This window comes from Panthera uncia, chromosome F2 (assembly GCF_023721935.1).
Source record: "Panthera uncia isolate 11264 chromosome F2, Puncia_PCG_1.0, whole genome shotgun sequence".
Lineage (NCBI taxonomy): Eukaryota > Metazoa > Chordata > Mammalia > Carnivora > Felidae > Panthera > Panthera uncia.
The window spans coordinates 58,809,343-58,827,019 of NC_064812.1; the positions used below are offsets into that span (position 1 = coordinate 58,809,343).

General features: G+C 37.9%; 1 protein-coding gene across 1 annotated transcript in view; it reads left to right on the forward strand.

The window, feature by feature from the left end:
- Positions 1–16,731, forward strand: part of JPH1 (junctophilin 1) — an 83,516-nt gene extending 66,785 nt beyond the window's left edge. Inside the window, exons 4-6 of the mRNA XM_049633239.1 lie at positions 7,380–8,029; positions 14,151–14,246; positions 14,417–16,731. Coding sequence (XP_049489196.1) covers positions 7,380–8,029; positions 14,151–14,231 — 731 coding nt within the window. The 3' untranslated portion in view covers positions 14,232–14,246; positions 14,417–16,731. The remainder of the gene's footprint in view (positions 1–7,379; positions 8,030–14,150; positions 14,247–14,416) is intronic.
- The last annotated feature ends 946 nt before the right edge of the window (positions 16,732–17,677 follow it).

Consider the following 17,677-nt stretch of genomic DNA (forward strand, 5'->3'; position numbering starts at 1 on the left):
ATCCTACACTGACCATATAAGCATAGGTACAATTCTGGGCTCTCTATTCGGTTCCCTTGATCTATGTGTTTCTTGTTGTGCCTATACCATACTGTTTTGCTTACTATATAGCTTTGCAGTATAGCTTGAAATCTGGGATTGTGATGCCTCTGGTGTTTGTTTGTTTTTTCAAGATTGCTTTAGCTATTTGAAGTCTTTTGTGGTTCCATACAAATTTAAGGACTATTCCAGTTCTATGAAAAATACTATTGGTATTTTGATAGGGATCTGTAGATTGCTTTGGGTAGTATGGACATTTTAATAATACTAATTCTTCCAGTCCATGAGCATGGGATATCTTTTCATTTGTATCACCTTCAGTGTCTTTCCTCAGTGTCTTATAATCTTCAGAGTACAGGTCTTTCACTTCCTTGCTTAAATTTATCCCTAGGTATTTTATTCTTTTTGATGCAGTTGTAAATGTGATTCTTGTCTTAATTTCTCTTTCTGCTACTTCATTATTAGTATATAGAAACACAACATATTTCTGTATATTGTGTAACCTGCAACTTAACTGAATTCATTTACTAGTTCTGATAGTTTTTTGGTGGAGCCCTTAGGATTTTCTATATATAGTATCATGTTATCTGCAAATAGTGACAGTTTATTTCTTCCTTACAAATTTGGATAAATCCTAAATTTGTAAGCTGCACTGTTACGGTCTCATATTTTCCAAATGAAGCACATGGGCTTTGTGACAGCTTTATTTCTCATGGTTCAGTGACTGTATCTTTTCCTCACAACTTAAGAACATATAAGCAATCGTGTTTGCCAGAGTCTGTTTTTTCTCCACTCTCTTCTGTATGGCTATTTAAGTTAAATATTAACTTTAGATTTGATCTTTAGATTTGCAAAAATAACTTTTGCTTGTACCCCTTAGATTGAAGACATTAAAAGAACTCTGTGGGACACCTGGGTGTTGAGTACCCAGTCAACTCAGTTGAGCATCTGACTTCAGTTCAGGTCATGATCTCATGGTTCATGAGTTCGAGCCCCACATGAGGCTCACTGTTATCAGCACAGAGCCTGCTTCAGATCCTCTGTTCCCCCTCTGTCTCTGCCCCTCCCCCACTCTTGCTCTGCCTCTCTCTCTCTCAAAAATAAATAAAATGTTAAAAAAATAAAAATAAAAGTACTTTTAATTTCTGTATTTCCGTAATGCTGTAAAATTGAATAATAGTGAAGTACATATAAAACCAACCAACTCTGATGAAATTTTGAGTAGAAGGAGTCAGAGAAAAAGTATGTAAGGAACACACTGCCTCAAACTCTATCAGATAATATCCCTTATCACAGGAGGGTAGGAGGGGTTTTATAAAAAAATAAATCTGCCATAGAATAATGAGGTTCTTTCTCCATGAAACACCAGCGTAAATGATCCTAATGGGTTTTTTGAAATAGGGGCAAATCTGTTGATGAAAGGTCACTTTCTGGTGCCGCTGCCACTTCTTTCTCTTGGTGGAGGTATGTGCTGGTCACAGCACCAAGAAAGAATTCAGAAACAGGCAGATCTCACCTTTTGAGGGATTTGCAGATCCCCCTTTCTCTTTGCTCCACTGAGATACCTTTTCTGGGCCAGGAATTCATACTTTCAAAGAAAATTGCCAAATTTATTATTATTTTTTTATTTTATTTTGAGAGAGAGAAGGGGCAGAAAGTTAGGAGAGAGAATCCCAAGCACACTAAGCACAGTTCCCCATGTGGGGCTTGATCTCACGAACTGTGAGATCATGACCTGAGCTGAAATCAAGAGCCAGACACTTCACTGACTGAGCTACCCAGGCACCCCGAAAATTGCCAAGTTTAAAAGGGGTGGTAGCCTTTGAGGGAGCTTATCAGGTTTAGAGAAGAAAGCACAATTGGTGATATAGGATTTTATCCTATTTGGGAAGTTTGCATCCTTCAAACTTCTGGAGGATGGAAAGTGGGATAATGCTGTTTGTTATGTTTTCACCCCTGAATATAACCTGTAATTGTGGATCCTTGGGAATTGTCATTTCTTGGCTTAAGATATTACATTATATGTTGAATTACATTTTGTCTTAAGGAAACACAGGAGCTATGTGATTTTAGGTTTTCAGCTACTATAGCTATTTTCACATCAGATTGGGATAATAACGCCTGCTTCCTAAGATTTTGGTGAGGCTTTAAGCTTTGAGAAATACCTTGTATAAATAGTACATAGTCTCATAACAATAAGTTACTACTCAGCACAGGAAGAGCAATTAAAAGTCTAAGTGGACAGGATGTATTTTAAGTATTAAGGATAATTGTTTTTAAGCTCCTCTGTAAATCCTTTAAGTTTGGTGTGAGGGATGGGAGTGGAGGACAGGAAGGAAAGTGAACAGATGCCAATTTCTGTAACCAAATTGGTGGGGTGGTTTCTCCCTATTTACTCAAGAGATGATGTTGTCAGCTCTTGCCTGTTTGCAGAGAAAAGAGCCACCTGCACTCTGTGACCTCAGGAGATGAGAGTGGCTGATTATCCACAACAAGAACCTGTATCTCCCACTCCCCTTCACCCATTTTTCCCCTCCCACACCCTCCTCCCCTCTGGCAACCATTAGTTTGTTCTCCATATTTATGAAGCTATTTCTGCTTTTTGTTTGTTTTGCTTTTTAGATTCCTCATGTAAGTGAAATCATGTGGTATTTCATGTGGACTTATTTCACTTAGCATAATATCCTATAGGTCCATCCATATTATCACAAATGTCAAAAATCTTATTTTTCATTGCTGAGTAATACTTCAGTATTTCTATATATGACGTTTTTATCCATTCATCTATCAAGGGACACTTGGGTTGCTTCCATATCTTGGTTATTGTAAGTAATGCTGCAGTGAACATAGAGGTGCATATATCTTTTCAAATTAGTATTTTCATTTTATATGGGTAAATACCCAGTAGTGGAATTACTGAATCATATGGTATTTCTGTTGTTAATTTTTTGAGGAACCTCCATACTGTTTTCCACAGTGGTTACACCAATTTATGTTTCTACCAACAGTGCGGAACAGTTCCTTTTTCTCCACTTTCTCACCAATGCTTACTTCTTGTCTTTCTGATACCACCCATTCTGAAAGATGTAAAGTGACTGTGGATTTGATTTGCATTTCCCTAATGATTAGTGTTGCTGAGCATTTTTTCAAGTGTCTGTTAGCCATCTGTATGTCTTCTTTGGGAAAATGTCTGTTCAGGTCCTCTACCCATTTTTCAATCAGATTGTGGTGTTTGGGGAGTTGAGTTGCATAAGTTCTTTCTATGTTTTGGACATTAACCCCTCATTAGATATATCATTTGGAAGTATCCTCTTCCAGTTTTAGTAGGTTGCCTTTTTGATTTGTTTGTTTCTTCTTTGCAAAAGCTTTTTTTTTTTTTTTTTTTTGGCAAAAGCTTTTTATTTTGGTGTAGTCCCAATAGTTTATTGTTGCTTTTGTTTCTCTTGCCTAGAAAAGTGTTGGCTAAGTCTGATGCCAAACAGATTATTGCCTATGTTTTCTTCTAGGAGCTTTATGGTTTCAAGTCTCACATTTAGGTCTTTAATCTGTTTTTATTTTTGTATATGGTGTAAGAAAATGGTCTAGTTTCATTCTTTTGCTTGTAGTCATCCAGTTTTTCCAACAGCCATTTATTGAAGGAACTGTCTTTTCCTTACTCTATATTCTTGCCTCCTTTGTCATAGATTAGTTGACCATATAAGCATGGATGTCTGGGCTCTCTATTCTGTTCCAGTAATATATTTTTGTGCCAGTACAATACTGTTTGATTACTATAGTTTTGGTAGTGTATCTCAAAATCTGGAATTGTGATACCTCCAGCTTTGTTCTTTTTCAGGATTGTTTTTGGCTGAATATTCAAGGTCTTCTGTAGTTCTGAACAAATTTTAGGATTATTCTTGTTCTTTGAAAAATGCTATTGTTATTTTGATAAGGATTGCATCGATTCTGTAGATTGCTTTGTATAGTATGGTTATTTTAACAATATTAATTCTTCCCACCCATGAGCATGGAATATCTTTCCCTTGTGTTATCAGTTTCTTTAATCAGTGTTTTTGGTGCACTTGTAAATGCAATTGTTTTCTTAATTTCTTTCTGCCACTTTGTTAGAAATTGTTAATAGGGGCGCCTGGGTGGCCCAGTCGGTTAAACGTCCGACTTCAGATCAGGTCACAATCTTGCGGTTTGTGAGTTTGAGCCCCACTTTGGGCTCTGTGCTGACAGCTTAAAGCTGGAACCTGCTTCAAATTCTCTCTCTCTCAAAAACTGAATAAACATTACAAAAAATTTTTCTTTAAATGTTTCTATACAAATTATTAGTATATAAAAATACAACAGATTTCTGTATATTAATTTTGTATCCTGCAACTTCTGAATTCATTTGTTCTAATAGTTTTTTGGTGGAGTGTTTAGGGTTTTCTATATATAGTATCTTGTCTTTTGCAAATAGTAAGTTTATATCTTCGTTACCAATTTGTATGCCTTTAATTCTTTTTCTTAATCTGATTGATATAACTAGAACTTCCAGAACTAGGTTCAATAGAAGGAGCAAGATGGACATTCTTATTTCTGATCTTAGAGAATAGCTCTTAGTTTTTCACCACTGACTATGATGTTAGCTATGGGCTTGTCATATATGGCCTTTATTATGTTGAGGTATGATCCCTTTAAACTCATTTGTTGGCAGTTCTTATGAGTAAATGATGAATTTTGTTAAATGTTTTTTCTTCATCTATTGAGATGATCATACAATTTTTATCCTTAATTTTGTTAATGTGGTATATAACGTGGATTGATCTGCAAATATTGAATCATCCTTGCATCCCCCAGAATAAATCCCAGTTGCTCATGGTGAATGATTCATTTAATGTGTTGTTAAATGAAGTTTGCTGATGTTTTGTTGGGTATTTGCATCTGTATGCATCATATCTATTGGCCTGTATTTTTTTTGTAATGTCTTTGTCTGGTTTTGGTATGAGGGTAATGCTGGCCATGTAGAATAAATTTGGAAGCTTTACTTCCCCTTCTATTTTTTGGAATAATTTGAGGAGACTGTGTATTAACTCTTCTTTAAGTATTTGGTAGAATTCACCTTTTGAATGCATCTAGTCCTGGACTTTATTTTGGGGGAGTTTTTTGATTACCATTTCAATTTCATTACTAATAATTGATATGTTCAGACTTTCTATTTCTTCTTGGGGCACCTGGGTGGCTTAGTCAGTTAAGTGTCCAACTCTTGATTTCAGCTCAGGTCATGATCTCACAGTTCGTGGGATGTAGCACTGCATAGAACTCTGCGCTGAGCCTGCTTGGGATTCTCTTTCTCCCTCTCTCTCTGCCCCTCCCCTGCTTGTGCACAAGCTCTCTCTAAATAAACAAACATTTTTCTGTTTATTCCTGAGTCAGTTTTGGAAGATTATATGCTTTTAGGAATGTATCCATTTCTTCTAGATTATCCAATTTGTTGGCATATAATTTTTTGTACTAGTCTCTTTTAATCTTTCATATTTGTGTGGTGCTGGTTGTTCCCCCTGTATTTCTATTTTTTCCTTTCATTTTTCTTAGAAGTCTGGCTAAATGTTTATCAGTTTTGTTTGATTTTTTTTTTCTGTTGTATATTTACTCGCTATTTCCGCTCTGATCCTTATTATTTCCTTCCTTCTACCAACTTTGGACTTTATTCCATTTTTCTAGTTCCTTTAAGTATAAGGTTAGATTGAGATCTTTCTTGAGGTATTGTAACCTGTATTGAGATCTTTCTTGAGGTAACCTGTATTGCTATAAATTTACCTCTTAGAAGTGCTTCTGCTGTATCCCAAAGATTTAGATCACTGTGTTTTTGTTTTCATTTGTCTCCGTGTATTTTTTTATTTCCTCTTTATTTGTTGACCCATTGGTTGTTTAGCAGCATGTTGTTTAGTCTCCACATGTTTGTGGGTTTTTTCCTTTTTTTTTTTTTTTTTTTTAATTTGATTTCTGGTTTCACACTGTTATGGTCAGGATTTTAATCTTCTTAAATTTATTGAGATTTGTTTTGCAGCCTAACATGTGATCTGGCCTAGAGAATGTTCCATGTGCACTTGAAAAGAATGTATGTTCTGTATATAATCTGTTAAATCCATCTGGTCTAATGTATCATTCAAAGACACTGTTCCCTTATAAAGGGACAAAATATGACAGTAATGTAATAACAGTAGGAGACTCTAACACCCACTTGGGTAGATCATCCAGGCAGAAAATAAATATCTGTTAATATTTGCTTTATGTATTCAGGTGTTCCAGTGATGGGTGCATAGATGTTTACAATTGTTATATCCTCTTGTTGGATTGATCCCTTTATCATTATGTCATGCCCTTCTTTGTGTCTTGTTACAGTCTTTGTTTTGTCTCATGTAAGTATTGCTATCCCAGCTTTTTATAAGTACATATCTATCAATAATTACTTTAAATAGTCTAAGTGCTCCAAAAGACAGAGTAAAGGGATGGATGGAAAACAAGACCCATTTATATCTATATGCCTACAAGAGACTCACTGTAGACTGAAAATGAAGGAAAGAGTAGGAAGATATTCCATGCAAATGAAAGCAAAAAATAAATAAATAAATAATAAGTCCAACTAGCAACACTTTCTTGAAAGGCAGATTTTTCCATATGTAAAAATAACATGATTGTTGTAAACAAACCTAAAGTATTTAGAAAAAGAAAAAAAAAATCCTGGGACTACAGAGTCAAAGACAACAACTGCATTGTCATGACTTTAATGCTGACAGCCCCTGTGAAGAGACTACATGAAGTTTGAATGACCCATTGAGGAAGTTGCGTTAAAAATGTCATCTGCAGGTTCTATTCTTACTTACTCAGTAGACGCTTTATTAAATGTCAGTTTATTAAATAATTTAAATATTTTAATATACTAAACGGACTCTTGTCTGTTTAGTAGAGTATGTACTCTATGTTCTAATTATGCCACATAATTTGAATATGCAGATTAATTCTGGTGTTATCACCAGTGCTGCATCAACCTGAATTTCACCTCGGTGTTCTGCAAGCAGGCAGGAATGATGCAATTATTAGAGAAGTCAAAACTGTTTAACTTTTATAGCTATCACAATAGTATAAATAATGGTAAATGTTAATGTTTTCAGCAACAAATAATCTTTTCCCCTGGGAAATGAAGTGTGCTCATGCTTAATCCAAGCCTTGTCAATATTTTTAAAGGAAAAGAAACAAGAGGAATGGCTAATCTGACTAGCAAAAAATGCATATAGATAGCCCTAAGGAACAAGCCTTAACGCCTTGCTTTTATTTTATTACCTTCCCTTCTGTTGTCAATTTTTCCCCAGGCCCAGATTATATCAAACAGAGATTTCAGGAAGGTGTAGATGCTAAAGAAAATCCAGAAGAAAAAGTACCAGAAAAGCCACCTACACCAAAGGAATCTCCTCATTTTTATCGCAAAGGCACGACACCCCCCAGGTCTCCTGAAGCAAGTCCCAAACAAAGCCACTCTCCCCAGCCCTCCTCCCCGAAACCCACGAAGAAGCAGAACCCTAGCTCAGGGGCAAGACTCAACCAAGACAAACGGAGTGTGGCTGATGAGCAGGTGACAGCCATCGTCAACAAGCCTTTGATGTCAAAGCCTCCCACAAAGGAGGTGGGAGCCATGGTGCCCCTTTCCAAGTACTCTGGCCGCCACCACATCCCTAACCCCAGTAACGGGGAGCTGCATTCTCAGTATCACGGCTACTACGTGAAACTGAACGCCCCCCAGCACCCCCCGGAAGACGTGGAGGAAGATGAAGGATCGAGCCAGTCTTCCTCAGCGCTGGTGCACAAGCCATCACCCAACAAGTGGAGTCCCCCTAAATCTGTGACAAAACCAGTTGCCAAAGAAAGCAAAGCTGAGCCAAAAGCTAAGAAGTCTGAACTTGCTATACCAAAGAATCCAGCAAGCAACGATTCATGCCCTTCTTCGGAAAAAGAAGCCAATTCGGTAAGTTGTGCAAGATGTGTTTTTTCTTTCTTTTGGTTCTTTTCAGGTAGCGGCGTAGGGTAACTTGCATCTCGATGACAGCTTGGCTAGCGAAAGTTCTGATGAATGAACATAGGACTGTATAGGGTAGAGCTTAGCATCTTTGTAGCCTAAGACAGCAAAGAACTGTCAGAGCAGAAATTCCTCCCTGCTGGCTCAGCCACCCACCTTAGACATCATTCAGATAGCCGGGCTATTGGTGTGTCACATGTTAGCAAGCCTTTACCCACACTTCTTGGTAAGTCTTGTGGTCACTTAGTTTGAGCTGCTGTAACAAAAATGCCATAAACTAGATGGCTTAAGCAATATTTCTTTCTTGTAATTCTGGAGGCTGGGGAGTCCCAAGATCAAGGTGCCATAGACTTGATGTCTGGCAAGAACCCAATTCCTGGTTCGTAGACCATCTTGCTGTACGTACCCTCACATGGCTGAGAGAGAGAGAGAAATAGCATACTCTGTGGTGTCTCTTCTCGTGAGGGCCCCACCCTCATGACCCAGGGCCCATCTCCCAAAGGGCTCCCCTCCAAATACCGTCACATTGGGAAGTAGGGTTTCAACATACAAATTTTGGAGAAACACAAACATGTAGTCCTTAACTGTAGCTAAGAAAGGAGTCATGGGACCCTGACCAGGGCCAGCACCTCTCAGAGCCCGAGCTGGGAAGAGGCTTTTCCACTACCATTCACTAGGTTCTTAGCCCTGCTTTTGACCCTCACGAAACACATAAAGGAATGGATGGAAAACAAGACCTATCTGTATGTATATGCGTATAAGAGACTCACTTCAGACCTAAAGAGACAGACTAAAAGTGAAGGAGTAGGAAAAGCTACTCCAGTCAGCATCTTTAGAAAAAAGAACATCTTTGGGGCGCCTGGGTGGCTCAGTCGGTTGAGTGTCCGACTTCAGCTCGGGTCATGATCTCGCAGTTTGTGGGTTCGAGCCCTGCATCAGGCTCTGTGCTGACAGCTCGGAGCCTGGAGCCTGCTTTAGATTCTGTGTCTCCCTCTGTCTCTCTCTGCCCCTCCCCTGCTCATGCTCTGTCTCTCAAAAATGAATAAACATTAAAAAAATTTAAAAAAAAAAACATCTTTTCTAGCTAGTGCGAATTATTCCCCTAAATACTTAGTTTGGATTTTACTCAATTAGCCAGGCTTTGCAACTAGAACATTTTCTTTTCAACTACTTGAGAAAATTGCCTTGGTCTTCTAACTTGTCAGAGATTTCAGTTTCCTGGTAAATGCTAGTTTTATTGTCAGTCTGGAGCACTTAAGGTTTTTCATTCTTCAACCGTATTATTGCTAATGTCATTTGATAAGCATGTAGAGATTTATTTGTTCAATGATATAAGGAATTCATACTTTATCAAATTCTATAGAGTTTATAAAATCTGGAAGCTGACCAACTGATCTTTTGACCTAGTCACATGTTTTTTGGAACAAAGGTGTTGCTTGTTAAATGTAGCTTAGGGAAGAAGCCACAGCTGACCCAATACTTAGTAATTTCTGAGACTTTTCCGTAAATGTTCAGATTAATAAATTGGGCAACAAGAATATAATACCACTGTAAGTTTTTTTTTTCTTTTGTCTGTTAAGTTTAACAGGGTTAAACTGTTTACAATTAAACAGTAACAATGTTAAAAAATTGAAATTCATCTTTTTTATTAACTTACCTTTGATGTTTCTTAGGTTTATTTTGCTAATATTTACAAACACCAGTTCTCATCTTTTTAATCATCTAAATATAAATTAGATTAACTCCGTTAACTTCCTGAGAGTCATCCTCCATGGGGATAAATGGTTTTCAAAACAGACTAACTCTATTAGTGCTGGTTTGCCGGACTTACAAGGGTGAAATTCAAACAATGCAAGGCCATATACAGTGTCTTGTAAACTTTCTTTAAAATGTTACTAGTGTGTGATAAATTCACCACCTCCTTGTTTAGAAAAAGTTATCTTTTTTACTTCTGTGCAGAACCATCTGATTCTTGGAGGTAGCTGGGCACCCTCCAGCTGGGTAGGTCGGTCTCTAGGGTCCCTTCCACACCTTAAGGTACATGAGGCCTAGCACTCCACAGCCTCTGTGCGTGACAGGAACCAGAAGTCAAGAGTGCCTTGGCACCTCCTTGTGAAGATTTTAACAATTAACCTTCTTTTCCTGATAATAACAGAAAGCTGCCTTTCACACTCCTGGTGACTGCTTTCCTGACAGTTAAGAAGTGATAAAACCGTCATAAAGGTAGTTAATGAACCACCTTTAGAACAAAGGAATAGTGCATACAATTTTGACATAGACACTGTATAAGCTAGAGGTTTACAAATAACTTGAAAGCTCATAGGAGTATTCACAATAAAGCACACACTGGACGGAAAAATCAGACTGAATCGGTGTTCCCGGTGGGCAGCTGAGAGATCTGGTTTGAGTCAGAATCGCCATTTTTAGGCTGGTTGGATACACTGGAATCTGGACTTTCAGTCACCAGCCTATTGACTGAGACAGTATAGGCTGGTGGCTAAGGGTGTGGACTCTGGTGCCAGATTTTCTCTAAGTTCAAATCCCAGTTGTGTTGCTTCTCAGCCATGGGCCCTGGGGCAGGTTTCCTACCTGTTCTGTGAGTTGCTCATCTCCACTGGTATCATAGTGTTGTTGAGGAGATTAACTGAGTTAGTGCTTCCTTCCACAGTTCTTAGCACAGTGCCTAGCACCTGGATAGGTGCTCAAAAAACAATGGTTATTACGGTTTCAACACTGTAGTTGCTAAAGCATAAAATAGTTCACAAATATTCCAATAGATTTGGACCCATTCTCAGGATCACCCTGGATATTGATCTTCTAGAAATAGAGAAAATCTTCTGGGACACAGGCTGACACTAAGCAAATAAGAGAAGGGAGGTGATGCCAAGGGATTACTCTAGCATCCCTTCTCAGGAAACATGTGACTCCTATGGGCCATGGTTGCACATGGACTAATGTCCCAGGGAAACCGTTCTGTGTGGTACCAACATTTTTGTAGGATTTTGCAACATTGACAACTTGTAGGAGCTACGAGAGACATCTTCACAGCCTTATCAAACAGACCAGCAAGGGCTCTCCTAAGCAGGAATCTTGACTCCTTCTGAGAACTACCTGCACTTTTTCTTACCCTTTACTCTCTTCCAAGTCTATTTTGAAATTTACCTAATCTTGCTTTTCAATTGTTATAAAACTTTAAGGCATCCCTTGAAGTTACACACACCCTGAAACCCTAAAAACAGTAAATACGTAAAAACTTGGCTATTAATACTAAATTGTGTGCTTTCCACGTTTTTAGAGAAGTTTTAGGTTTAACATAAACTGTAGTAGCTCACCAGACTATTCCTCACAGTTTTAAAAGAGGAATAGTCTTTTGAAGGAAAAACGGTAAATTTCTTGAGCTAGAAGTTCTTTCCACATTTTGCCGTCCTACACTTTCTTTTCTAACTGCCTGAAAGTTCTTCCAATCAAGACTTGCACTTTGCCGGCTACAGCTTCTTTTATTCCACCTGTTTCAGTCAGTCTTGAAAAGCAAGACTGATTTTTTTTTTCATTTGGCTATTTTAAGCTACAACTGGCTACCACAGTCATGTTTATGAGACTTCACCTTAAAGCTTTCCACCCCGTGCCCAGCCTAGGTATCTGAAGAACACAGAGGTCACGTCGCAATATCTACCTATTAAACATAACATCCCAGAATTTATTTTCCACCTGGTTGCTGTTTGAACTTTTTATGCCTGGCTCACCCTCATCTTTACCGGGTCATCTTTAAAAATGGCTTCATAAATGGAGTTGTCCTAGTTGGATAAATAAATATATATAGGTGTTCAATATATACATACGTATCCATCCAAAAATGCTAACCAATTCAAAAAGATAAATTCAGGGAACTTGTACGGATTTATGAAATGGGAAGTAAAAAGTCCAGACTCACCTTAAACTTTTGAAGTTAGATTCACCAAAGGCACTTTCTCTGTTAGTCTGCTTTTCCTCGGTCCACTATAAAACACTGAACTCTACATTATGTTGTTCTGACCCCATATACTTTTCCTTGCCTTTCATATCATGGTCTTTGGGAATTATAAATTAAATCCCCTGACTCAGAAGAGTTAAGTGAATCCAAACTCCTTAACATACTCCTGAGCAAAATCTAATCAAAGTTTGTGATAGTAATAGCATTTCCTTAATTTCCATGCTGAGTTACAATGTCAAAAGATTATTTCAATTATTTTCTGAGGTATAAATGTTTCTTACATTATACATTTTAGGTTAATCATTATTGATGAGTTACATAGATTAGGACCCTTCTAGTGACTTAGGACCAACTGTTCTTCTAGAATAGTTGTATTCTATCAAGATTTGATGTTTTTTTCTGCTACCATGAAATCATAGGGTATAGATGAAAATGACATTTTTAAGAACTTGATTAGAAATTAATTATTTTTAAACTAAGTCCTGTGGCCATAATAGGGATGTGGGGAAAAAAAGGGGCTCTGAAGTAGACAAAGTTTAATTTTAGTTCTGTAATTTGTTTAAACTGGATGAGTAACCTCAGGCAAGAAACTTACCCTCTCAGAGCTCTGTGAAATGGAACTCCTAATCACCTGTGAAGAAGAAATAACCTACCCAGAAATGCTTAGCCCACTGCCTGGTATATAAAGACATGCAGTAAATGTTGCTTTTTCCTCCCATTTACTTGGGGTTTTTCTTCTTCCTAATACTCCCTATCTCAACCCATGTTTACTTCCTTTTCTCAACCACCCTGACTTTACTAATCACCCTGTACATCATTTAAGATGATGAATTCATAAGGTCAACTACCACACCCACAGTACCTGGAAAAGTACCAGATGATAGTAGGTGTCCATAATGGAAACCTGAATGAATTGGACAATCCGTATGCGTGGGCACACGGTGGTGATCAGTGCAGGGCCACTGTGGAACTCAGTCTAGGACAAAGACAGAATTTAACAAGAAGTGACAAAGTATGAAGTGTCAGGATAGACAACGACCAGGACACTCTGACCTCTGCCTCTGAGGTTGTGGGCCCATCTGGGGAGGAAACCTCCTAGAAGGGTATATGACCCAAGCTCTAGACCTTGTGACATGAGCAGTGGACCAATGACAGTTCCAGTCTTTCTTACTTAACACCCCCCACCAAAAATCACACAACTGTTTCCTCATCTGTGAAATAAGAATTAAAATACCGACGCCACCCACCTAAAGCCAGTTTAGAACACATTTAATACTACTTAAGAATTAGACTCTATTTTAATAGTAAATACCAAGATCATGTCTCTGTAATAAAAATGGCCAAGCATGAGCAGCTCTGAAAAGATGGGTTATAAGGTTGCTTTTTGTTTAAACATGTAAACAAAGTTTGGGTACCTTGGCTAGCTGGTATTTGTTGTAGCCTTATTTATCAAAATAGGAGTCTGCAGTTCATCAAATAGAACTTGATTTCTGAAATGTTGTGGCTGAGAAAAGACGTAAAGAATTAGACCTGTAAAATAATTTCTGCAAGTGTTCAACTTCCCGCTCGCAATTTTTACTTCAAGGATGTGGTGGTGTCGAAAAATACGACCAGGAAAAAGAGAGACCCTCATTTTGAGTTTTCCTAAATTTTTCCCGAGAGGCCTCAGTATCCTAAAGATCTTATTCTTACTTTCCAACTGCCTTCATGAAGAAACAATTCTTCCTCATCTAAATTATGCCTTAACAAAAAGTCATGCCCACTTTCCATTAGTTCCTGACCCCAGTGTGGCAAACTCTCTCTCACCCAGACTGTTGTCAAATGTTTTGAGGTGAATGTTGAGATTATTTGTAAGTCATTTTCTTAGATTAAATCAAGACTGGAGTCATTTCATAGTGAAAGTGCAGAGACGGCTCCATCTAAATACGGCTTTGCTATTTTTAGTTTATACTTTTTGGAGCTGTTGTCATTTGTTCATGCCATATTTACTGCAACGGGGTTGAGTTTTTTTGTATTTTCGGTAATCGATTTTATGAGCTAGTTTACATATTGATGTTGACATGGAAATGTTATGCCTTGTTTTGTTCTGTTCATTTCCAGGGCCCTAATTCAGTCATGATTGTCCTTGTCATGCTGTTGAATATCGGGTTGGCCATTCTTTTTGTTCACTTTCTAACTTGATTGGAATTAGGAAAGGTAAGAATAGCCTTAATTTCTACATAAAAATCCGTTTCTAACGTTCTTTTCCCATATTCAAATTTATTTTTTTTTTTAACAACTGCATATTGTCCTTCACTTTCATTTTGGCTGTGCCTGAATGTGATTCAACATAGTTACTTAATGATATAACTGTTTTGACCCCTCAGTGAAGTCATGACAACTAGCGGTGTTAGCCCACACTTCCCTGCCGTGGCGTCATCAGCCCTTTAAATGGCACACCCCAGTCAGACTCAGACTCAGGGAAGGAGGCTTGGAATTAGGATGGGATCGCGAAAGAGATGACACTTGGAAAATTCAGCCAGAGGACCTGTTCATGTTCCCCTGGGAATGCTTTGTGGCTTTGGGGTCCTCTGGGAGCTGAAGCAAGCAGCCGTGTTGGAGAGCAAAACTTAATAATCATTCTTTTTTAAAATCTGCTGAAGCAGCCCCATCCGGCGAAGTTCTTGGCATTGGCTACTCCATCTGTCCTAGCAGAGTGTGACTAAACTGGAAATGTATGGAGCTGCATTTTTTTTTTCTTGATGGAAGTCAACAGCTGCCTTACTATTTTGCCATCGGACGTTTTTAGTAGGGAGCTGGGGAAACGAGCGACTGCCCGAGGAATGCGGTCGGAGGATTGTGTTGCTGTGGCCACGGTTCCAACGCTCACTCCTGTCTCACTGGAAGAAATAGGTAGCAGCATCACTCACCAGTCTTATGCCGTGACCTGCTGCTTTAACATCTCCTGGAATGTTCTGGGAGAGAACGTTTCGTTGGCTTGTGCACGACTATGTTCATTTTTGCCGTTTATTGAAGTAGGATGTATAGTCCTCTACAACGTGTGGTCCCGGCTGGATGAAACACACTTGTTGCATCTCAAGGAAAAGAAACGACACAATTCTAGAGAAGATGTGTTCATTTCGATAGCAATACATCATTGTTTTCATGTCATGCAGTCTTCCAAAACCTGTAACAGGCTGTTTAAAATTTAGCAATGTGAAGGCATTATACCTTCCTAAGAAAAAAATTGAAATATTTTTAACATTACCGAGATGAATTATTTATGCACTTAGGAGGTGCTAAATTTTAAAAGCTGAAAGACAACAGAATTCTAAGAAGTATAGTCAAAGTGTTGCATGGATTGCAGTAATCGGTGTTTAAAGGATTCAGTTTCATTGCTGACGTACTTTACAACCAAATAAAATCTTGTCAGTGACTATGTTAATTCCCATGAAAGTTAAGCAAGATGCTATTAATAACTGCTCTAATCTTTTTTTTTTTTCCTCCAACTTAAATTTTTGTTGAATACATTCAGGTAGAGCATAAAGCTTTGTTAAACCTCTGCTTCTCGATTTTATGCCTTTCGTGTCCTTCAAAGTCCTTTCGTAATTTTATTTCACATTTTAAAGGTTTAGACGTTTTTATTTAAATATTTGTCTTTTGCAGTCCTTTGTTATTCTGACATAATCTGATTTTTTTTTTTTGCTGTTTTATAATTTATCCTTTATTACTCATACGCATGCTTACTTAGAGACACTACGTGGTCTTTATAAAAATAATTATTTAAAAAGAAATCAGGGGAGGAAAGGTATCTTAAATCTCTGTAAGACATTACATCGTGGAGAAGGAGCTAGCTATTCCTAAATATTTTTCACAGTCTGCATGGTTTAATCAGATTCTTGTTACCTTGTTTGCTACCTTTTCAATGCAGAAGAGACAATTCACAGGTTAGCACAGGTGTGGACTGAATGCTTTGTCCCCTGCAGGGCAGTAACCCAATGGTGTTTCTTGCAGAAGTGCAATATATTGGGAATCCTGGGTGTGACCGATATGGAATAAAGAAGAAAGCAGAAAGAGAGCAAATGAAAATTACAACTTGTATATTTATTTTTTTTTTACATTTTGCTTTGACTTTTAAATTTAGGAAGTACGTTTTTTTAGCCAAGAAACGTTTCAGCTCCTGTCAGTCTCCATACACTCACTGCGCCTTCCTAACCCCATAGCTCTTGATGCTGGGAAAGCGGATTTTTTTTAAAAAATAAAACAAAATATTTAATCTTATTAAGTGTTTATTTAAAACGTGTAATGCTTTGGAAATAATGGGTAACAGATAACTAAAGGATATGTTTATAAAGTCAGCATGTTCCATTTATAAATATGTGTATGATTTATAAGCTTTTTTAAAAACAAAGCTCAAATTGTTGGTATTTTTCTAAAATGTGCACAGCTGTATTTTACATGAAAGGCTCTTTCTAATGGGTTGTTATACTGTACTCTACATTTTGGACAGCACATGAAGTCTGCCAATGTACTTAATAAAACATGACCTTGTTTATTTAAAGTTTCTTGCTGTGAAAAAGAACTCCCTACCTGTGAGTTCCTTTATTTATAATCCTTGAAACCAAAATGTATAATGTACAGTTTTCACAACTGTATCTGCTCTAATAAAAAAAAAGTTGGTTATTAATAAAGTTGCAGGTGTGTTTCCTTTGTGAGTAAATTATGTGGAATTTTTTGATGGTGGTTGTATTAAAAGAAAGATCTGAAAAATTAACAATAGAAATGGGGTATAAAATGCTCAGAGAAGCCACATGGTTAGGAGGTACTCATACCGTGATATTTCTTTCTGCATTTCTTTCTTCCCGGGCGTTTCAGATAATTTTGTAAAATAAGATTCGTTTTTCTGCTGAGTGCCTTCATTATTTGTATTAGGGCCTTATCCGGGGTTTTATGTCTGCTCCTGTTTTTAAGGAAAACCCAGAGTTGGAGTAAATCCCCCTCCTGCTTGGGTGCTTTTCAATTAATTAAAGTTTTTGGATCATTGTGCCCCAAATAAATTAATATTTCACTGTGGCCCCTGTTTAGACACATTTCTGGAAGCTTAAGCACACTGTGCAGTTGAATAAGCTTACTGCCACTAGAATTTCCAGCCCCCGGGCTCCCTTTGAGGCCGTCTGATGCTGGTCTAGGCAGCCTTGACGCACCGCGAGCTGCCAATGAGGTATATAATAAAAGGACCACCTCCAAAACGGCTTCCCAGGGAGCTGCTGTGGTGCTCTTAAATTCCCAAATTAGTCACTCCTGTTGAAGGCTAAGGTATTGGAGACCCCAACATAAATAATGCATAAAGTTATCGCCTCTTAAGTTGTAACTGATTTATCAACTTAAATGATTAATCTCCTAGTAAATCCTAAAAGAATGGAACACAGAACACACTGTTTTGGAGCAGGCGGCAAAGGTACAGGGTGCAAGAAAGAGTATTGATTCCAGTTTCATGTCCAAACCACAAGTTTTGATGGCCGAAGCCAAAGCTGGGGTGAAGTCTTTGTGGTTGGGAAATCTGGAAAATATTCTGCATGCCCTTTTAATGCAATAGCTATTTCGGGAGCTATAGTAAGCAGGCTCCCCAGGCATACGCTCAGTGCAAC